This window comes from Talpa occidentalis, unplaced genomic scaffold (assembly GCF_014898055.3).
Source record: "Talpa occidentalis isolate TD23 unplaced genomic scaffold, MPIMG_talOcc4v2.1 talOcc4.6, whole genome shotgun sequence".
NCBI lineage: Eukaryota > Metazoa > Chordata > Mammalia > Eulipotyphla > Talpidae > Talpa > Talpa occidentalis.
In genome coordinates, this window is record NW_023604972.1 from 94,472,065 (window position 1) to 94,496,272 (window position 24,208).

Genomic DNA, 24,208 nt, shown 5'->3' on the forward strand with positions numbered 1-24,208 from the left:
TTTGTAAAGTTTACAGAAAGTATTTCATGGATCTTTCAACATTTAGTTTTCCTAAGAGATTGCATGCTTGAAAATGGCTGAATTTTAGTGCTGGAGCTCCTAGTATCAAGGAGCTCTCTAACAATCTTTTTGTCTTATATCAAAGCAGTTCTTTAAATATTTCCTAATAATTCACAGTCAGCTGGAGTGATACTATCAAGAAAACTAATTTGACAGTTTAACTGTAATCCTGGCACCCCCTTTTATGGGTGGCATACTCTTTTCTCGGGTTTTATTCACTTCAGTACAGTTTAGTTTTAAAAAAGCTACGTTAACATATGTACATTGTGGATAATGCAGCTAAAAATAAATTACACCCCATATCCACACCAGTTGTGCAACCTGATCTGTGATCTCAGTTTCCTGTCTTACTGCAAAAGTGGGTGTAGTTTGTCATCGCTAAACCAACTTCCTAAATGTACAAAACAAACACATACACACATACCACCACCACAGGCACCTCGAGGGGCAGAGATAATATCAAAATAAAAACAGTGCCAGAAAATGCTTATTCAGGTTAGTTAAAACCTGAAGCTTGCTAAACAAGCTTTTAAAATTTCAAAGACGTAACCAATCATGTTCATAATAAATTCAAACAGCCTAGCAAGGTGTCCAAATGAAAACCAGTCGCCTCCCATATTATCCTTTTTCCCCACCCCTCAACTCCTATTCTTACTCCAAGAATCACTTTTTAAAAAAGATTCATTTTTATTTATTTATGCATCCAAGAACTGGGGTGTAAGCCAGAGGTGCAAGGGGTGAGAGGATTCACCAGAGACAGAGTAGAAAGCAGGAGAGGAAGATTCACTGAAATACACTGCTGAGGGGAGCAGTGGGCAAGACAAGGATGGGTCTGCTGTGCCATGTCGGTTAGCTCCCTGGCCCTGGATGGAACTCAGGCTGCAGTGGCTGAAGATAGCCTGATAGTTGAAAGACTTTAACCCCTGTGCCACCAGGGAGGCCCCAATCACCATGTCATTTGTGTTTTGACTTCGTTTTTATTTGCTATGAACAAGTTTCTAATATTTTATCATCAAATTTGTCAATGTGGTTTATGCATCTTATCTCACTCTTATAAAATCCTTGGCCATTCCAAGATTATTTAAAAAGTTTATTCATCTTTTCTCTTAACGCTTTTTATAGACCTACTTTTAGTCCATTTTAATATGGTTAAATATTAGATCTACAAATTAGGTATTTTTTCTAATGGAAAGGGTTTGGTTCAAACATCAAAAGAAATTTTCTGTTTACATTTGGTAACAGCTATCCCAAGGGAGAATACCAGTTCTCCCCATAACAACAAACATATATGAACCCATGTTCAGGGCAGCTACTGTTCTAAGTGCATAATCCAATGAAACCCACCCCATTTTACAAATGCAGAAACTACAGAACAGATCAAGGGCACACTAATGTAAGCAGCAAAAACCACATTTGAACTCAGCTGCCAGCCAAACAGAAATTGTCACAATCAACTATACACTAATGTAAGCAGCAAAAACCACATTTGAACTCAGCTGCCAGCCAAACAGAAATTGTCACAATCAACTATACCACCTCTCTCAACAAGAAATCCTAAGAAATATGGTCAAATGAACTCTCTCACTATAAAACAGTCTTCTCCTTTTTCTATTAAATATGTACTACATGTAAATATGTAAATATTTATTTATTTACTATATGTAAATATTAAATATTCTATGTAAATATGAACTACATTCTCCACATTTAACTAGCTTAGCTTAAGCACCGAATCTTCATATGATATTTCTGGGAAACCTTTAAAGTAAACTACCCACAGGGCCTCTCCAGTGGTGCATCGGGTTGAGCACAGAGCTATGAAGCTGTCCGCAGCCTCTGCAGTGCCGGTTCGATTCCCAGCCAGCCAGGGAGATTCCAACATGGAGCAGCAGACCTCTCCTGTCTCACCCACTGCTCCCCTCAGCTGTGCTTTCAGTCCTTCTGCCTGTTCTGCTCCCTGCTCTGTCTTGAGTGAATTCTCTCACCCTCCCGCACATCTGGCCTATACCCCAGTACTTGTATAAATAATAAATACATCTTTAAAAAAATTTTAAAAAAAAGTAAACTACCTACAAAGTACTGGTGTGTCATGTACATGCCCAGGTAGAGGTTCTTATCCGGACAGTACCATCCCCTGAGACTTAGTGTGTGGGTGGTCAAAAAGGTGGGGAATCAGTGTTTTTACAAAGATTGGCATCTGGGGGTTATCAAGCATGCTAAATATCAGAGTCCCACAAGAGAAAGGACTGCCACACCAAAAAACCAACAGCACAGCCCCAGGACATACTAGTGAGATGGCTGTGTTACAGGTGCACACCAGAACCCTGTCACACCAGAACTTCTGTCATCCACAGCATCAAGACAAATATACACCAGTATGTAAGACCTTCAATGGAAAGGAAATTTAATACAACTAGTGTACAGCAAAGAGAAGGGAAAGACGAGTTTCCAAAACAAACACCGAAGTTACCCATCCCCTATGGGTAAATGCCCAGCCAAACAGGGTTGGCCCAAAGCAGGGCCACTGAGGCCCGAAAGCCTGCCGAAGTCTAAGACATCTCCTGGTGGGGACCCATAGAAAATGGGCAGAAGTTCCCACATAAGTCTGGAAAGAAGAGAGCAAAACCAAAATGAAGATAAAAGCAGCCACTATGAACCTCCCTGTGGGTCTCTCACACACATCTGCTTCAAATAGTACAAGACCAAGAGGCATGCACAGCTTCTTCACAGTCTCTCTGCTCCATGCGCCTCCTCCAAGTCTCCTTCTGGCTTGCCACCCTCCTTCCTTCCTTCCTCCAGTCTCCTCTCCAGCTTCTCCTTCTCCCTGCTCAGCTCCAACTTCCCTTGGGTGGGCAGGGAACCTACAACTTCCCCCTTTCCTCTGGACCATGCTGTTACAGCCCTCCCCCAACACTCCCTTTACTAATTTGTAGCTTTTTCTTTTATCTTTTTTAATAACAACCTGATAGTATTTTTGAGTAGAAGCTCCAGGCTTTGTTCACAGTACCTAATTTTTATTACTTTTAAAGTCTTGCAAGCAATAGAAAGGGAGTATGGGAGGACAACACTGAGTGGAGGAGGAGTGTCTCTACTAATCTGGGACTACCCTCTCTGATAATCCAGGAATACCCTCAAACTAGCCACAATAAGGGGAAAAGGGAATGTGCTCGAGTCCTCCCACGCCCCCTGAGCCCTGTTTTCTTCCTGCCACACCACAGCCGGAAAAAAGAAGTCAGAGATTCAGTCTCAACTGCACCTCTTGCTTCCAAGAAAATGCAACCCATGACAACCCTCATCCCTGCCCTCCCCCCATCATAAGGAAATAATTTACTGCTCCATGCTTTTCAAAGCCTGCAGCCAGAAGTGGCTGCAGGGCAAAGCGATTTGCATAGAGTGCTTCTTTCTAACCAGCTCTTTCTAAATGGCCTAATACCCCTTACTCAGCAAACTGCAACTTTCATAAACTATAACACTTGGTAGGAAAACACATTCTTAAAAATCTGCTTGCTGTTAAATCCTCTGGATCAGATAGAGCAGAACTTTTTGAGAAAAAAATTCTAAATAACTGCTTCGGCATTTAAGAGAATAGAAGGGACAAAAGGTTTGAATTAATATTTCACATCAAAATACAGTGTGGAAAAAAAAAAACAACAATGTGAGGTTTAAGCCATTAGATTATATTTAAAATCTATAGCCATGAGTTCTTCTTTGAATTGCTCTTACAGAGACAGCAGTTCCTTGGGAAGAGCCCAGTGTCTACCCACTCACTCTCTTATCAGTTACCAAGGGCACTGGGGAATGGCAAAGTCATGGGAGCAGGCTGGCAGTGCCAACTGCACGCTGATTGGCCTTGGAAGAGTTCCTGAGCTTAGGTCTCTGCCTCCTCAATAACACAAGAGGACGGTGGGACTTCCCAGATTCTCATAGTATGCAAGCCACGTGAGGATGGTTACCCAGGCCCTAGGAGGACAGCATCACTGCCATCAGGAACCTCACAGTCAACAGTGAGACTGTCTCTGGCTTGCAGCCAACCAGAGACATCCCAAGAGGGTTCTAATTTCAAACTGTCTAACCATTATCCTTAAAAATTATTTGAGTGTGCTTAAAGTTCCAATATTTTGACTTCCGACTGAAATTTCTCATATCCCAAGGCAAATAACTCCCTTCAGTCACAATATCCCAATTTTCAGCTTATGGTTTGAGAAGATACGGGGGTTCCCACATGTAGGTGCAGCCACATCAACCCAGCTCTTCTCTATGCCCGGGAGCCACTACCTGTGCCCACCTTCAACACTCCATCTTCTGACTATTATCTATTATACAAAGGCACCACACCCTCTCCAGGACTCAGGCAGTCAAGTCCTTTCAGCCTTGGGAGGCAGGCAGGAAGAGGAATTAAACTAGAGCTCCCTAAATTTAAATGAAGCTGCTTCCAAAGATAGGAAGTTCCTTTTTCTGGAATTGTTCACTTAGTCATAGTATAAGAAATCTAAGCACAATTGGGCAGGAGGAGTTGAAGACCCTTCTAGCACCAACTTACGTTCTGGGCGCTGGTCCAAGGGGTGGAAAGATGCCAGCTCCCTCCCTCATACAGCTAAGGTGAAAAGCAGAAACCAAGAGGTTGGCATCACAAGCACCATGACAGGCTCACCCTTGGCCACTTCCCCCACTAGGCCTGAGTTTTAATCTCCTTAAGTCCCAAAATTCCTCTAGAGCACAAACAATTCTGAGAAGTGGGCTGTAAAACTGTCACGAGCAAGACCAACCCATCGATCAGTAACTGGACAGAGACCCCTGCAGTAGATAGATAAGAATGGAATGCTTAAACACTGCATGAGCCAATCTTAAAACGCCAGCTTCAACTGCTGCTAAGGCCACCCAATCACCCCCCTAGCACCGTTCAAATTTCCCGCCGCTATAACAAAGCTCTATAAAAACCTGGTTGAAAAGGGGCTCAGGGCTCTCCACCTAAACCCGCTGTGTCAGTGATGGTGGGAGTCCAAGCTCGAGCTTGTCAATAAATGATCCTCTCGTGCTTGCATCGGTGACGGCTCTCTGGTGGTCTTTGAACCAGAGGCACAACAAAGGCAAGTGAACTGGCCAGCCTTCCTGAAGGCCAGCAATGTCCAGAGCTTCTGGACTCATCATATAGTTTGGTCCTGCCATATGGGTTTTGAAAACAAATTTGCTCCAACAGGATTGATACAGAAGGAATTCAGAGCATGTCACCCCAAAATGTGGCATTTGGGGATACTGATTATTTTGAGTTAAAACACTTGTGGCACAGTAGATGTGAGAAGAACATGCTGACCCTCCTTTCTCTTCCTGAAAGGAGCTAAACTCCCACATGAAAGATTCCCTCCCTGTACCAGGAGGAAGATATTCTTATCAAGAAATAGAAGCTGAGATTGAGAGAAATCTGTACAAACAAACCTTGAAAAATTAATTCTTGTCTTCCTTTAGCCTCCCCATATAACCACTTTTCCACAACTGCCTCTTCGCTCAACCTAAAATAAAAGCATTTAGATTTTTGCCATCCTTATGATGGCTTCTGTGTCACATAAAACTTATATTAAATAAAGGGCCTCCCTGGCAGCGCAGGCAGTTGCCACACTGTGAGGCTGTCCGCAGCCTCTGCAGCACAGGTTCGATCCCAGCCGGCCGACAAGAATCCCACATGGCATGGCAGACCTCTCCTGTCTCATCCGCTGCTCTCCTTAGCAGTGTATTTCCTCCGTCTGCCTGCTCTGTTCCCCACTCTGTCTCTGGTGAATCCTCTCATCCTCCCACGTATCTGGCCTGTACCCCGGTTCTTGTATAAATAAATAAATCTTTAAAAAAAAAGCAGTGATTACTTAAAAAAAAAACTTATATTAAATATATATATATATACTTTCCTCCTGTATATTATAATACTGACTGTACTATATATATTAAATATATATACTTTCCTCCAGCCAAACACCCTAAGAGGGTGAAGGAAATCTTTTCCCTCCCCTATACCAAAAGGGAACAATTTGAGTGTAACAGGACGTGCACTTTTATCTGCAAGAAATACTAACTAAAAGTAGAAAGCTGTGGCCTGCTGAGCTGAGTAGGAAGACATGAAAGGCACACACCTCAGCTTAAGCACCAAGTTCAAGAAATACATCTGGGGCTACAACTTTCCATCCAACTTCAGCTCATCATCCTTCCACCACTTCACAATTCACAAGGTACAGCTCTTCCAGTTGTGGAATACATGTTCTTTCAAGGGCACATTCACCAAAATATATCACATTCTATCCTAAGCCAATAGGTTTAAAAGGAATGAATACATACAGAATGTGATTTTTGATTTCTGATCACCATGAAAGTAAATTAGAAAATCAATAGCAAAAGTGTTCCCAGTAAATTCTTAAAATACGTGGAAAAGAACAACACGCTTCTAAATAACCATAGATCAAAGAAGAATCACAAGGGAAATTCGAAAATATTTGGAACTGAATGATAATGAAAATACAATATATCAAAATGTGTGGTATACAAAAGATGGCCTTTAAATGCTTTAGAGAAAAAAAATGATTTAAAATAATGGTTTACATGCCTGCCTTAAAAGTTAATAAAAAAGCAGATAAAACTCAAAGTAAAAAGGAAAAGTGCAGAAATCAAATAGAAAACAAACAACTAATGATGAAAAAAATTGTTTCACATGACTAATAGAACTGACAAATCCCTAGTTAGAACCATTTTATAAAGAACACTAATCACTAATTCACTAACACTAATCACTAATGACTGAGAGGACATGTACTAAGAACATTATTATTTAGAATAAGTTGTCTTTTGTTTTAAAGATTTATTTATTCATAAAAGAACTGGAGCGTAGGCCAGAGGTGCAAGGGGTGAGAAGATTCACCAGAGACAGAGTGGGGAGCAGAACAGACAGATTTACTGAAGTGCACTACTAAGAGGAGCAGCAGGTGAGACAGGAGAGGTCTGCTGCACCAACTCTGGGTTGGCTCCCTGGCCAGGGATAGAACTCAGGCCATAGCATGGTGATAGCACTGAGACTTACCCCTATACCACAGGGAGGCCCTAGAATAAGTTGTTTTGATACAAACCCTTAACAGATTCCTACAAAGGACTTGCATTTAGAAAATCCATGATTGGAAGTAGACTTCAACAGAAGGGTCAAGCAGCCATGGTACGGAAAAATAATTACAGTGAAGGGACCAGCAGTGGGAAACCAGTTTATTCCATACACATTTCCCATCTTCCTGCCTCTAGGCCCAACCTCCACAATACCCTGACCCTGCACAAAGGCGGTCATTTCCCTGGTAGTCAAGCCAACACTATGGGCAGGAAGTTTCTCATACTAGACCATCATAGCTTGGGCTCCATGTGGAGACTTGTTTCACTCGGCCACCATTCTCCTTCATCTAGGGGCCTTCCACTACTGAAGAGTCTGGAAAGTGAAGCCACATTCCCTTTTACTGTTAGGGTCCTGGCAATTAGCAGCACTCAGATTATTTGGGAGGAGAAAACAAGGTGGGGGTGACCCTCCTGCCACAGTGCCTGTTCCCAGGCAAAATCCTGAAATGGGACAGTGGTATTGCTGAACCTGGGCCCACTCCCGGTGACAGAGAGCCAAAAACCACCATGCCACTCATTTTGGAGAAAAGAACCAGTTAAATGCAAGCTTTCCTGGGGAGGTTCTCCTATAATATCCCTAAGGATAGGGCAGTATTTATGGAGTAAAGAACAAAGGAAAATGCAAGCTGGTAATGTCTAATTGGTGGTTTTATACTAAGTATGGTATAAATTGAATCGGTCCAAAAATGAGCACTCCTTGCTTCTGAATGTTGTCTGTCTAGCTATGAACCAGGCATCTTAGAGCTCTATCTTCCATGACTATTTTTCAGTCCAGGCACCTGGAGGGCACTGAACACTCTTCCGGGTCTGCAGTCTAGAACACAACTTGTCAGCTTAAGAAAAACTGGGGTTTATTCCCTCATCTAAAATGGGTAGGGCATTTTTGTCCCATTATTGCAAGCAGCCCACAGCTGTTCTTACAAAATAAGAAGAAACAGGAAATGACTCTTGCACCTAGTCCTTTCAATTATTTCATAAACAACTAATTCTGTACATTAAATATCCTTCTGCTTATAATACCTAGGGCAGTCTGTTTCCTGTACTGAATCCTGACACAGTTGTATCAACTCTTTAACAAAGATTCTCATATGGGTCTCCCTGGTGGTGCAGGGGTTAAAGTCTCAGCGCTATCAAGCTCTCATCAGCCACTGTGGCATGAGTTAGATTTCTGGTCAGGGAGCTAACCCACATGGCACAGCAGACCTCTCCTGTTTCACCCACTGCTCCTCTCAGCAATGTATTTCAGTCAATTTGCCTGTTCTGCTCCTGTCTCTGGTGAATCCTCTCACCCAACACCCCCACCCCTGCACCTCTGGCCTACACTCCAGTTCTTGTATGCATAAATAAATAAAAATGTATCTTTTTAAAAAAAGATTTTTATATATTATCTTGTTCTGATCCCTTTTGATCATATAAGGGTGGCAAGGCACAAATTGCCTCCCATCTGACAAAGAAACCAAGGTTAAGAAACCTTGAGAACTGGGAACAGAAATGAACTTCTCAACATTAGGGTGACTCAAAAACCCCAGATGTATTATTAGTAGAGCATTCAAGTCTCTTCCAAGAGTTTCTCTAACTTTACAATCTGCCTCAAAAATCAACACACAAATAGTAAAACCTGGATCGCTCCAAAACTAAACTTGCCGCTCCAGAAATTTCAAAAAAATAAAATTCCACTTGGTTAGAGTCAACAAATTTAAACTGAAAGATATTGGGGCCTGGGGGGAGAAGTGTGTTCAAAAAGAAAAGAAAAAAAAAAATCAAAGGAATGGAGGCTGTCTTACTTCCAGCCTAAATTTTGACAGGTTACAGAAGAACTTAAGAGCAAATGAACTTTTAACATGCTGCAAATTGAGAATGGAAGTGTCCATATCTCTTCTCCATACTTGTCAATATTCATCTCCATTCTCATCAAGGGTGAGCACTAAAAAACTCAGCTGCAACATGTTCTTTTTTCAACTTTGCAATTTCTTCAGATTCCTCTCCTAAAATCAACATCAAAGTCACATTCCACTAAAACCCCACATCTTATACTAGTTTCTGGTTTTCCCTTCCATTGACACATCTTAAAAGATACCAACCCACTCTCTCTGATATCAGTTTCTCAGTTCCCCAATATTTCCCTAAACACTCTAGTTTCTGCCCCTGGGAACCAAGGCTGACCAAAAAGACATCAGGATTCAAAGTCTCACTCTCTTACAAAGCCTACAACTCTCTCCCCAGCACCACCCCTTTTCCCTGCCAGACATGTTATACCCTTGGTTTTCTTTCCACAAAGAGAAAGTTGGTTTTTTAAATGGAGACGTTTATACCTTTGGTCTTTCCCTTTTCATCCTACAACTATTTTTTGGGGGGTGTTAAGATTCTTTTGAGGGGGCCTCCTTGGTGGCACAAGGGATTAAGATATAGCACTATGGAGCTGTCCAGAGCCACTTCAGCGAGAGTTCAATCCCCAGACAAGGAGGTGAGTCACATGGCGTGGCAGACCTCTCCTGTCTCTCCCGCTGCTCCCCTCAGCAGTGTATTTCAGTCAATCTGGCTGTTCTGTTCCCTACTGTCTCTGGTGAGTCCTCTCACCCCCCCCCACCTCTGGCCTGTACCCCAGTTCTTATATGCATAAATAAATTTAAAAAAGATTCTTCTGAGAAGAAGCTCTTGGAAGAGTACAGAATACATACAAACACAAGTGGGTAAACTGCAGAGCTGCATGGAATGAACCCTTAGAACCCACTCTAAGAGACCCCCTCCCCTGGATAGGCCCATTTACTCCAAGGGAGAGTTTCTCCCTCAAGGGACCATATGCTTCTTTCCCTTTGGGAGGCTTTAAGGTCCAAAGCTGAGCTATACAAAGCTCAGATGGTCTCCAAAGAAGTTCTGCCTTAGGAAAAATCTTATAGTCAAGGAAATTCATTATCAATTCACTTGCTCCCAAGCAAGAATGTCACTAGGTTACTGGCTTTGAAATATATTAAACTAGGTACTCCATGATTATTTATCAATTGATACACTGCCTTAGGCATTGTTGTGGTTTTTTGTTTTTTGTTGTTTTTTTTAAGCAAATGAAGTAACTCAACAATGTTCTAGGGTCCTCAGGAATAATGCTACAGAACCAAAGAAAATTCATATTGATTGAGAATTCTATTACAGAGAGCAATTTCATTACTACAGTTACAAAATACTGCCATTGTTTGCAAGAACGCCACTGGAGGAGTTCAATGAGCTTGGGTCCAGAACAAAAGACTGAATTCTTCCCCAGTTTTAGTGACCCAAACACGCTAATGATCAGAGCATTAGGAGACTCGACCCTCCATTAAATTACTTCTTGCAATATAATTGGAGAAGAAAAAAAACTGGAAAATATATCCCATAAGGATCTCATGAGCTTTGATTCAAAGTACAGTTGGCCAGTTTATAAAAATGATACTTGAACAAACAGAAGTCTGATTTTCCATGTCTCTTAGTTATCTTTGCATAAATAAGATTTAAGAGGTTGTGTGTATGTGTTTTTCCTACTTTTGTTTTGACTAGACAGTTTCCAAAGGAGTGGGGGCGGGGTGCTGTCTAATCACTATATACTGTAATCTTACTTCAAACCCACAAACTTTCAAAATTTATTCTGTGATAAAAAGCCACTCTAAGTTTTTCCATCACAGCTGCTTTCCTTAAACATCAACCCAATTTTAATCTTACAAGGCAAATTCTTGCAGAAGAAAAGCCAAAAGTAAAATCCCGTTTCCTTTAAAATTCAAACAGATGTTTTATATAATCAAACCAATCCAATATTTGAATTTCCTACATGCACACTACATTGTCTCCCAGATTATGCTCTAAAATCTTTTAAAATATCATTAATTCACAAGCTAGATGATAAGAAGATACCACTGGAAATGTTTTAAAAGACATTTTAACTAGGGTTGCAAAGATTCACTTTGAACTACTTGGAAAGTCTTATTGTTTAGGGATAATCACAGTGGTTTAGATTAGTAATTTGATCATCATTGCTCTCAGCATCTAACCAACTAACAGCAATACATAATGAAAACTCACAATCAATGCTGTTTGACTCCAGACACTAACACAGGATCCTTATTCCTAAGTACAATTTAAAAATATTGTTTAGGGCCTCCCCGGTGGTGCAGCAGGTTGAGCGCCACACTATGAAACTGTCCGCAGCCTCTGCAGCGCAGGTTTGATTTTCATCCGGCCAGGGAGAAACCCACATGGTGTGGCAGACCTCTCCTGCCTTGCCCGCTGCTTCCCTCAGCAGTGTCTTTGGTCCATCTGCCTGTTCTGCTCCCCGCTCTGTCTCTGGTGAATTCTATCACCTTCCCGTGCCTCTGACCTGTACCCCAGTTCTTGTATAAATACATAAAATCTTTAAAAAATAAATAAAAAGATCTGTGTAGTAAGTGTATCTCCTTTAAAAAAAATTAAAAAATAAAAAATATTGTTTAAGCTGAAAACATTGCCGGGACATGGGGAAATCCCCTACCCTCTTTGGATTCTTCAGGTTGAAAAGTAATCAAAACACCATCAGAAGGATTAGCGAAGGAAAAATCAAAGATCACACATACAGAGAATTTATACAGCTCTAGGTTCTAAGAAATAATGGAGGGGACATATTTATTCTGTGTTTTGGGATTTAGGGCATCAAGGAAAGAGGTAGGAAGACATCACATCACAGACAAGAAGGGGTGACTTCATTCTCACTCTAAGCGTAATAAGGATGAGATTCTTATATAGAGAGGAAATGTTCACCAAAAAAACCCTACACCTGCATGTAGGGTAAATGAATTGGTCAGGCTTTTACAGCACTGGCCTCTGTAGCTAGCACATGCGGCCTTGAATGCAGGAGGTACTCGGGAGCATGGGCGGGGGCACTCGTGCCTGATGGTGGCATCTGGAGTGTGATGCGGGCGTGCATGAGTGGGCACACCTGGGCCTGGAGGCTGAGGCTATAAGGGCGGCATCAGGCAGAGAACGGCTAAGAGAGGAGGAGCCACAGCTACAAGAGGAAGAGGCCATGAGAGAACACCAGAGAGCCCAAAGAGAAGGGGAGGGTGGGTGTGGCTGGGAGGCCTGCCAGCCTCCTGAAAGCTCCAGGACTCTCCTTTATCCATCTGCCCCAATTGATAGAGAACCTGCCCTATGCATCCTGCCACAATACCCCATATTCTTCTGCAGCTTAAAAACGGAGAGCAGTGATAGCTTTCACAATTAGAAAAAGTGCAAATGAATGAGACAAGGACAAAAATTCTTTAGGCCCCAGGACCTTCACTGCTCCCAACCCAAAACAATCTTGGTTCTTTAACTAACTGACAGATCTCCCACAGTTCTCAAGACCTCCATGCACCTCAGTTTCCCACACTGCTTAGTATCCCCCAGCCTACTCCAGGAATATTAAGAAAAGCCTATCTAACTCTTGGGGAGACCACCCCAAAATAGCTTGGTCAAAGGATAAAAAGGAATTTTGTTGAATGGGTAGTTGTGCAGCTATACCAGCTTCTATGAGGGCTTCCTCTTTAAAAAATCAAATTATATATGAACTGACCATGCAGGGCTCTGAAGCACATAGCAGAGGCCATAGTCACAGCCGGATGCTTTCTGAAGCTCCTAAGCAGTGATTTACACTAAAGCACCTGAGAAATTGAAAAGTAAACATCCAAGTCTCCATATAGTTGACTCACCCCGATATATTCACTATCTATGGGAAATCTACAGCTGCTATATATACAGAAAAGGGGGTGGAAGCAAGCGGTGGGGCAGGAGGTGCTACCTTTTTTCTCATTATCGGAGAGATGAGTCAGCGGCTGCCTCCCCTTCCCAGATCAGCCCTCAGCAGTCATCCCACTCAGATTTGCCACAGCCCAGAGCTACTTGTCAACTTGCCCAGGTCAGCTATAAGGCAGCCCAAGAAAATAAATCTGAAAGAGCAAACGCCATGCTAACTTTCCACCTCGCAGGCAACCTTCACTCTCTTTACTGTTCGGGGTAAGTGACAGACTTATCTTTCCGGCAGTCTGAACTTGGCAAACTACACAAAGACCTCTCCAAACCACTCTTTCTGTATTAGCTCACCAGTGAGCTAAATTAGGCAACAGTTCACCATTAGCTGAATCACAACCTTTGACAGCACGGTAGAGCAATTATGTGGGCATTTCACTGCATTTTGCCCCAAGTTTTATAAAAATGAATCAAAAAATAAAAGTGCCAATATTAGTCATAAGAAGCACAGGACTCAAGCTTTATGTACCTAGAACAAATGGCTTCCTTCACAAAGCAGTTAAACTGATCAAATGTCATCTAGACAGGCTAAAGATCCAAATTAAAGAAAATGTTGAGAATGACTGAAATATAGTGTTGATGGCATCTAAAGGGAGTATAATTAGGAATTTTCTTCTTAGTTAGTAGTCTCTTAGGAATAGAAACATATAAACCACATAACACAATCCTATTCACTCACTTTCACACATTTAACTTTATTTAACACCTATGGAAAAATCATCAAGTTTGAAAGTAAAGATCCACCATCATCTGAACTTAAGCCCAGAAAACATTAATGGCTGCAAGAGTGGCTACTGCATGCTAAATACATCCTTGGTCACCCCATGATTCAGCAGAAGCCGTAGGCTTGATTACAGCACCTACAACACAATCCCAATTCTACAAAGTAATATATATTAAAGGTAAGTGGGGACCTCCCTGGTGGCACAGGGATTAAATCACAGCACTATGAAGGTATCTGCAGCCTCTGCAGCACAAGTTCAATCCCCAGCCAGGTAGGTGACCCACATGGTGCAGCAGACCTCTCCTGACTTGCCCGCTGCTCCCCTCAGCAGTGTATTTCAGTAGATCTGCCTGTTCTGCTGCCCACTCTCTCTGGTGAATCCTCTCACCACCCGCACCTCTGGCTTACACTCCAGTTCTTGTATGCATAAATAAACCAATCTTTAAAAAAAATATATTAAGTGAGTGAGTGACTAGATTGTAAAATATCAAAATATGGTTCTTTCTGCATGTTTCACAAATGCCACAAATTATTCAAAAAAGCTTCAGTCATGGAATGAATAAATATTTTGTGCCTGGATTAAGGCCTTCTAAGGGTGCAATATATGATGTAATGAGGCCCCATAAAGAGCTGCAGGGAGAAATTTTTGCTTAAAAAATGTTTTGTAGGGCCTCCCCCTGAGGTGCAGCAGTTGAGCACTAGACTGCGAAGCTGCCCGCAGCCTCTGCAGTGCCGGTGGTTCAATCCCCGGCCACCAGCGAGGGTCCCACATGGCGCGCAGACCTCTCCTGCCGCCTGCTGCTCCCCTCAGCAGTGTATTTCAGTCAGTCTGCCTTTTCTGTTCCATGCTCTGGCTCTGGTGAATCCTCTCACCCTCCCACGCTTCTGACTGTACCCAGTGCTTGTACAAATAAATAAATAAATCTTTAAAAAAAAATGTTTTATAACCAAAGGCATGGTGTGTTCAAGGTCATGATCATAGTGTGTTCAAGGTCATGTGTTCATGGTATGATCAAGGTCACGGTGGTGAATGAGGAAGTTAGGAAATGGGTACAGGTAGTCAGTCAGGAAGTGGGTGCCTCAAGCCCAGGTGTCCCAAGACTATTTATCAATCTGAAACAGGAACAAACAGTTGGAACCAGGAGGGTGGCCCCCAACCCCAGTAGGCCAAGCCCGTTTATCAATCTGAGAAACAACTGATTTAAGTCAAGGTGCCCCCAACCCAATTAAAAATGGAATGTTGAAGACCACCAACACAATAATACAATGCTAAAGCAATGAACCTAAGCTCCTTTCAGGAAAGCAGGCCAAGTAACCTGGGAGACTCAGTGGGCCTCAGTAACCTAGGAGACCTCAGTAACCAATCAGCAAGAGGCGCAATGCTGTGACACCCCCACTGCTTGCCCACTATACCCATATAAACACCTGCTTCTTGGCCCCTCAATGGCAACCCACTCAGGACCCCTCTCTGCTCAGAGAGCTTTCCTGTCCTTCCTCTTATCTAGCAATAAAGCTCCTGCTTTTCTGCATAAAGTTGGTCTCAACGTTGAATTCTTTCCTCACAGAGAAAAGACACAAGAACTGAGAGCCCTAAGGGTCCTGAGACATCCAGGCCCCTTTCCGCAGGTGTTCTCTCTAAAAGAAAGGACACACCTACAGTAAGAACCAGGACATGATTCCACCTCACAAGATCATCACACGTTAGGTGGTATAGACAAGTTTAAGAGCAAGGTCTGAGAAAACTCTCAAAACAAGGGAGAAATCATTACTGACAAAATGCCTCTTGAGCTCGGCATGAAAAGTAGAGATCTGGGTTTTATGAAGAAAGAATACTTCAGGGAAATTGTTACTATTATGTACTGTGTAATATTCATTTTAAAGTCTTCATGGAGTGTGTGTGTGTGTGTGTGTGTGTGTGTGTGTGTGTGAGCGCGCGCATACACACATTTAAACTACAACCTAGAGGTTCTCAGTTGCCCTGAAGAGGGAGACCCATTCCAAATAACACTTAATCAGAGACCACACTCTAAAATCCTCTTACCTTTGAGGACCTCAGGTTTTGTTAAGCATCATAAAGATGAAAACTCCAAAAACTTTAGGCAAGTAACAACTCTGCCCTAACTCTGCACTTGACCAAACTTTCAACAGGCTGCTTAGCTGCCTACGGCTGCATCCCTGGGATGATCCAGTCAACTTTCGTCTTTTAAGTTCTTGTCTGGAAAAGTTCATAGCTGTCAAAAGAAATTTACTGCTTGTTCATGTCAACACCTGAAATAGAACCCACCTCCCTTTCTTAAGAGCCTTAATATTGGGAATCCTTCCACTGTCCCTTTGAGATGTATATGTATTTCCTACCACTCTGGATCGCTTTCTCAAGGTCTCAAATGCCCTTCTTTGAAATGTAATCATCAGGAAGGAAAGGGCCTTCTGCAGTCTCAGTGGAAGGAATCTTAACAAGCCAGCTAGCAGAAACAGCTGCTCTAATCTCATATATACTAATCGACCCATCACTTCTCACTTGCTGACACTACCTGGGACACTCACTCCCCCTCCTGCCTAGTCCCTCATTCTCCCCTTAAAACTCCCAGTCAACTCTATGCAAGTCGGAATGGAGCTCAGCTCTTCCTATTGCTATCAGTGGTTACAGAATAAAATGTTTGCAGGGGCCTCCCTGGTGGCGCAAGGGGTTAAGAAGCAACCTATCAAGCTATCCACAGCCACTGCAGCATGAGTTTGAACCCCAGCCAGCCAGAAAACTACCTACATGGTGCAGCAGACCCTCCTGTCTTGCCCACTGCTCCCCTCATCAGTGTATTTCAGTCAGTCTGCCTGTTCTGTTCCCCGCTCTGTCTTTGGTGAATCCTCTCTCACACACACCCCCACACCTCTGGCCTGTACCCCAGTTCTTGTATGCATAAATAAATCAATCTTTAAAAAAATCTGTTTGCATGGCTGCAACTAATGTCTGACTTTATTTACCTTTGCCAATGGATAGTCTCTGGTGGCTTTACTAATTAACATTAACAGACATTAGAAATGAGCTTTCACCAGGGAAAATCTCAGTGATCAAGTAATAAGATCTGGCTGAAAATACTTTCACCTGGGCTTTCCTGTCCTTGCATGAACTGCTTCTAAGGACAGAGTGAGTGTTCACCTTGAAAATGGGGCCATGGGTTGATCCATCCATGGGGTCCAGCTGGTTCGGAAGTGTTGCTCAATTTCTTCCTCCTAGAATGACGCTTAGATGAATTTTTCAAGCAAGCTGCATGTCAGTGTACCAAGAAGAGCAAAGAACTGGGACTCCATGAAGCCTCAGACCAAGCTGCCTGCCAGCCCTGTGCCTGACTGCCTGCCTATCAGTGTCTGCACGTGTGGCAGAATTTGGTCTAAGACTTGCTTACTTTATAACCTGGCCAGGTTATGAGAAGTCAAGCCTCACCCAACCAGTAACTATTGGCAGCCACCAATATCCATCAAAACAGCCTAGCAGCTGTGTATTCAAAATTGTGTTAGGTCTATCAAGAGCAACAAAATGTGCAACTCATTACCCATTCATATTAGAATAATAAAGAAATAGCAGTCTAGTCATTAAATGTTCCAACTGGAGTCTGGTGGACCAATGTTCACACCTGGCTATCACCCTGTAACATCAGTCGAGCTAACTTATTTCTCTGTACTTAAGTTGTCTCACCTACAAAAGAATGCCAATTAGAACATTATCCCACGCCCCCCACCCCACCCCACCCCTAGAATGAATATAATCTAGGTGAAAGCAGACAGCAGGCTGTAGGCATGAAATAAACTTTTAGCTACAGTTATTATAATCATTAATGCTTACGCTTGCCTGGAGTAAATCCTGCCAAGTCTTATTCTCAAATTGCCTTGGAAGGACTGTCTAGATCTTCCAATTACATGTTTCATGTCCCCTCTGACAGTTGCACTGTCATTTTCATAGATAGTTTCCCCCACACTTCTACCCCAAGCAGTCCACAAGTTCCAGGACAGCAAGGACACTCTTTGTTCATCACTCAATCCCCAAGGGCCTTCCACTGTGCTGGACACCCAAACGGTACGCCCCTATAATCCGTGTCCACTAGCATCCATTAACCAACAACCTAATCAAAACCGAAGGGTATATCAGAGTTAATATAAAAATAAGATGACCTAGAGATTGTCTAGGTCACTGAATGGGTAATGGCAACTAACAAACAAATTTTAGAGGTTCCTTACTTTGTGCCAAACCCTGTATTAGAGTCTTTATGTCTCTCATCACATGTAATCCTCCCAGTAACTTCAGGATTACCACACTCATTCCACAATTGAGGAAAACTAAGTTAATAGAAGGAAATAACCTAAAGAGTAAGTAACCTAAACAGCCCTCTCTGTCCATATTATCCAGTTCAAACCCAGACCAGAGTCCAAAATCCAGTCTTTTTTCTGGGTTACACAGTGTTCCTGATAGTCTTCTGTTAAAGTCCTCAAAATTTCTATCTCCCATCTCAAACTTCTCCCAACTTAAATATCCAACTGGTGACTTGCCATCTCCATTTAGTTTATAACCAAATGTAACAAAGTCAAAAAATAACTATGGGCTTCCCTCACTATAACCACATGTCCTCCTCCCTCCCAACCTCCTACCTCACCTCTGTAAATGGCATCATCCAGTTGCCCAGGCCAAAAACAGAATCTGTCTCCTTTCCACACCCCATCTCTAATTCATGCAAAGTTCAGCACTACCTCTAAAATATGCCCAGAAGCCAAGGGCATCCCCATGACTCAGGATTACTGCCTAAATTAAGGGACTACACTCTCCTCCTAGGAAAATAGCAACAGCAGACTTTCAGGGCCCAAAGTCCATCAGGAAGGATTTCTGTTTATTACTAAAGACTAGAACACTGCTTACACATGGAAGGCAGTTAAAAAAACTTTGAAGATCTTTGACCTCTCTACCTCTGTTGGAAGCTCAGAGTAGTAAAACTGGAATTGGAAGGTCTCACAAAGAAACAGAGGTCAGGGTAGGGCTAACAAGTTGTTAAGCAGCTATGGAAGTTTCCAGGAATCTGAGGTCTGATCAGGATTATTTGGTACAGAAAATCAACTCAACCTGACCCCAAAGAGAGAAAATTCCACAAAGGAATGAATTCTTCTCCCTCCCACCAACCCCCAAAGAACACTATAAAAGAACACCCCTTGCCTCTGGCAAAAATGCAGATCTTTTAAGACTACCCTCCTGCATCTCTGAGGGTTTCTTTCTTTAACCTGCTCCTTGCAAAAGCAGTTCTTTAACTGCCTGTGTCTATGCAGGCATTTCTTTTTCCTAATAAACCTTGAAAATACAGCTGTGGCCTGTTTGTGTCTATGCAAATATCTTTTTCCTCAATAAACCGGTGTAGCTGAAGGGAAACTGCCGAAATCTTGTTCAGAGGAACCCAAAGGCACCATGCACCCACACCCATCATCAGAACCCCAGCATCTCCATGGTAATCTCTGATACAGTCCAGTATGCATAGTATCCAAAGTGATTTTGTTAACATTTATTTTATTTATTCATGCATACAAGAACTGGGGTATAGGCCAGAGCTGGGGTGGAGGGGGGTGTGTGAGAGGATTCACCAGAGACAGAGTGGGGAACAGAAGAGGCAGATCTACTGAAATACATTGCTGAGAGGTGCAGCGGGTGAGAAAGGAGAGGTCTGCTGCGCCAGGTGGGTTAGCTCCCAGCCAGGGATCAAACTCAAGCAGTAGTGGCTGGAGATAGCTTAATAGTGCTAACCCCTGTGCCACCAGGGAGGTCCCCAAAGTGATTTTTTTTTTTTAGATTTATTTATACAAGCACTGGGTACAGTCAAAAGCGCAGGAGGGTGAGAGAATCCACCAGAGCCAGAGTGGGGAGCAGAACAGGCAGAAGGACCAAAGTACACTGCTGAGGGGAGCAGTGGGCGCAGCAGCAGGAGAGGTCTGTGCACCATGTGGGACCCTGGCCACCAGGCCAGAGATCGAACCGGTGCTGCAGAGGCTGCGGGCAGCTTCGCAGCCCAGCGCTCAACCGCTGCGCCACCAGGGGAGGCCCCCCAAAGTGATTTTTTTAATGAGTGTTTTATATGTTCTTCATATATTTTGAATATTAGCCCTTTATCACGTACATGACCTACAAATATTTTCTTCTATTTAGTAGACTGCCTTTTCATTTTGTTGATGGTTTTCCTTACAGAAGCCTCTTAGTTTGACATAATCCCACTTGTTTAGTTTTGCTTTTGCTGCCTTTGTTTTTGATATCAAATAAAAAAAAATTGCTAGGACTGATATCAAGGAGCTTACCCACTCATGTTTTCTTCTAGAAATTCTATGTTTTCAAGTCTTATGTTCTATTCTTTAATTCATCTTGACTTAATTTTTGTGTATGATGTGGGACAGGCATCCAGTTTTGTTCTTTTGCATCTGACTGTCCACCTTTTCCAACAGCAATTATCCTTTGTCCCTGTATATTCTCAGTTCAGTTTTTGTCTTTTTTTTAAGTGATCTTCCAAATGCAAATCAAACCACAGCTCTGCCCTTCTCAAAAACTTCCAATAAAGTTTCTTGGGTGGTCACAGTTAAGCAGAATACTCTTAGATATCATAAGTACCATCCCCACAGCCAAGAATGTCTACTTCTTTTAGTGGAGGAGTATTTGCCAAATGTCACTACTTTCCTTTGAGCAAATCCTAGATATCCTCCATCTAACAAAGATTGGAGGGAAAAAATAAATAAAACCTTTCAAAAGCCTGTCACTGAAACCACAATAAAATCCAAACTTCAATGATGGCCACATCTGTCCCTGTCTGCCTCTCTGATCTCACTCATCTATGACAGTCTAGCTATTACGCACTCCCCTCTGTTCCCCGAACACCCTGGAGGGCTCCTTACCATGAACCTTACTTGGGTGCCTCTCTTCAATAACTAGTCTCAATTCCAGCAGCATCTCCTTAGACAGTTTTCTCCAACAACACTACCCAGTGTTACAGTACCAGTCCCTATTGTTTTGGTTTACATGCTTATGAAATGCCTCCACTCCCCCAAAATGGACCTAAAACTAAGGGCAAAGAGGCGGTCCGTCTGGTTCATTGTTAAATCTCCAGCTCCACAGACATAAGAAATAAAAATATATTTAATCTTCATTGCCCGTATGGAAGATGGGAGGTGGGGGTGAGGGGATGTGATTAAGCCTTTACCCTAGAGTACCCTGTAGAATACTAATTCCTGGTAGTGTCAGAATTGATGGAATTGTTTGACATGCTGGTGTCGAGAGTTCGGGAATTGGTTAGCTGATGGAGAAAAAAATACATGACATACATTCAGTGTCAGAAATGTTGTGAGCAAAAACAGATCATACATAAGTGCTCAGAAAAACAAGACTTAGATTTTAGATAGCTTCTGACAGTGTTGTATTTTTTTAATGTAAACTTATTAGCCCCAACCATATGAAATCATAGTCATCACTATCTCACTCAGTTGAGATCTACCACAGTGATAACTCAAACAGTCCTGAGAAAGCAGAAGTCAACTTTCCTGTGACGAATGGCCAGAATTTGGTTCTTTCCAAAGTCATGAGGGGGATTCTAAAAACCAGTCATTAAATCTAGTCAAAATATCAACCATACCGGTAACTTTTTGAAAAGAACATATAAGTATTAGTAATTTTCTAAGCCCTAAGTTCATTGCTTGGAGTCACAGAAAGCTTCACAAGGCTTTCATAGGAATAGAGGAGGACAGATGCCCCCTAAATAGCTATACTGTAATTACTGAATAATAAAAATTACTGAATAATTGCATCAAATCGGAAAGTATCTAAAACAATATAAGATTTGCAAAGCTTTCTTGAGATTTTGAAGATTTGGAAAACAGTCTCTTCCACTTCTCAGGGTATCAGATGGGCCAGGAAGGTGGTAAGTATCTTCTCTCTGTCCTTATCTAATCCAGGGCAAGTTCTTACATCTCAAGAGAAAAACCTCAAGTTCCTCATCTCTGAAAAGGTCAGTCTGAATGCATGCCACTTACTGCATTAGACCTCAAAAATCAAGTGATGACTCCACTAAGTCTTTAGAAAGAGGATGGTTTATCTGCCAGTACAAAGCGCTCCTTACAGAAACTCAGTTTAACCCCTGCTTCTCTTAACGACTGGCCTCCTTTGTCCTAAGCTGAATCTATGAGCACACCTGTACCTGAACACCCCCCAGGATTAGATCTATTTGTGAAAACACACCATTAAATGTGGACAGACGTGCTGATTATCACTGTGGATAGGAAGGAGGAAGCTTCACCTGAGAAGGCTTTACCTGCTTCGGTTTTTTTTTTTTTTTTTCCAAACTCTGTAGGAAGGACTGAAATTAGCAAAAAAGGGTCACAAACTAATTTTCACTACTAATCGGGAGAAGACGCCTATCCCAAATGGTCATATATGTTTTAAGACCTCATGAGTTTAACAAGAGAGTTACAAAACAGGTCCGGGCAAGTTCAATAGAAAAGAGGGGCGGGAAGACTCGGCTCTCCCCAGGTAGCCGAGTTTGTCTAGCCAGGGCTGGGTCGGGCAACAGGGAGGGCTGGGTTTGCCCTCTTCCCAGACCTGAGTGCGGTAGTTTGGAAACCAGATTTCGAGACGTTATTGAAGATATCGAGCCATTTCGAGATGCCAAGCGCAAGCTGGTTCCTGTGACCCGGGTTTAGTAAAGCAGACCAGACGAAACCGAACCCAAATCTTCTCCTGGGCTCACTGGGTAGACAGAACCGGGTGGCTATGCAGCTCCGCACCACACTCATTCCCTGGAAAGGGGAGCGGGGGCGCCAGACTCCAGAAGCAACTAGGGATCCTCACCCACCTGCCCCCCCATCCCCGACCTGCCTTCCAAGCCCTCCCTGAAGTCCGCGAGGCCGGACGCCTAGACCTCTGCGCCGCCTCGGGGACTCCCCGCGTCTCCTCTCTCCCACCCATATCACAGGGTTACCCGGCGGCTCCGCGCCGCGCTCCGGGCTGGGCACTCATCCAGGCGGCACGGGGTCAACCCTAGACGATTCACCGCCTCACCTGCCCACTTTCGGTCGCAGCGCAGGGGCGCACAGCCAGCTCGCCCGACACGCGCCACCAGCGTGGCGACCTCCCTGGCTTACCTGGCCCGCACAACACTGCGCTGACATCGCGGCGGCCGACGCCCAGGGGTGCGCTCGCCGCTCCCCTCAGGCCTCCTGGCTCTGTCCGCCTCGAGCTCTCCAATCTGCACCAGCTCAGCCCTACACCAAGCAGCCCCAGCTGAGCGCCAGGCTCCACCGCCTGGATAAAAACAGTCTCCCCGCGCCCGCCCCAAGCCCCGCCCCCAAGCCCCGCCCCGCCCGCCACGCAGGCCCCGCCCACCCGGGGCCTCGGCCCCGCCCCTTCCCTGTGCGCGGCTGAGGGCAGGCTCGCCAGGAGCTCGCACTTCCGCTGGCGTCAGGCGGCGGGGATGGGCCGTCGCTTTCCGGCTCGACGCTGGGCGCCCAAGCCCGCCCACCCACCGTGTGGTGCCGGGCGCTTCCTCGCCGAGGAGGGCGCCCCTGGGCGCTGCTCTGAGCTCCGGGCCCTACTGGGATAGCCACAGGATCCCTGTTCCTGAAATGCTGTCAGCTCCCTCATCTGCCAAGAGAACGTCTCCACTTTAGGGAAAGTCTCCGCTGCCCAAGTTTCCTCGAATCCGAGCACTTGGCCGTTCGGTCTGACGCTCCCACTGCTCTCCGGGGCGTCCTGTGAGAGCACTCCCCAGCTTCCAGGTTACTGAGCTGTAATATTGTCCAGCCCCTCTCGCCTCCCCTCCTGGGAGAGCATCCCGACCCAGCGACTCAGTTCGTGTCCCTGCAGCAGCCTCTCACCTGGCTTCACTGAAAAGAGGCACCCCAATAATTTTTTGTACCTTGCGGGAGTTAAAGAGAGCACCTTTAGTTTTTCTCCCTATGCAAACCTATTCTTCTCACAGCCACTTCTCCAGGAAGAGTAAAGGGATTTTCGTTAGTGTGAACCTCGCCAAACTCTTTTATTCTTTTTTTTTTTTAATTTACCCGTCCATGCACACAAGAGCTGAGGGGTGAGAGGATTCACCAGAGACAGAGTGGGGGAGCAGAACAGGCGGATCCACTGAAATGCACTGCTGAGGGGAGCAGCGGACCAGTTAGGAGAGGTCTGCCGTGCCATGTGGGTATCTCCCTGGCTTGGGATGGAACTTGTGCAGCAGAGGCTATGGCTAGTCTCACAAGTTCTGTCCTAACTGGTTGCACCACCAGGGAGGCCCCAAACTCTTTTATTCTTTAACCATTACTGTTTCCATTCCATAAATCAGACAATCCAGACAAGTCTTTAAAAATTACTTAAAGCTGGGCCTCCCCTGGTGGTGCAGCGGTTGGCACTGGGCTGCTAGGCTGCCCGCAGCCTGTGCAGTACTGGTTCGATCCCCGGCCACCAGCGAGGGTTCCACATGGCACGCAGACCTTTCCTGCCCCCGCTGC

The 24,208-nt window shown here is 44.0% G+C and overlaps 1 protein-coding gene across 1 annotated transcript in view; it reads right to left on the minus strand.

Moving 5' to 3' along the window:
* Window positions 1–22,995, minus strand: part of SERINC5 (serine incorporator 5) — a 104,462-nt gene extending 81,467 nt beyond the window's left edge. The window contains exon 1 of the mRNA XM_037530173.2: window positions 22,847–22,995. Within this exon, the coding sequence (XP_037386070.1) occupies window positions 22,847–22,873 (27 nt within the window). The 5' untranslated portion in view covers window positions 22,874–22,995. The remainder of the gene's footprint in view (window positions 1–22,846) is intronic.
* Between the last annotated feature and the right edge of the window lie 1,213 nt (window positions 22,996–24,208).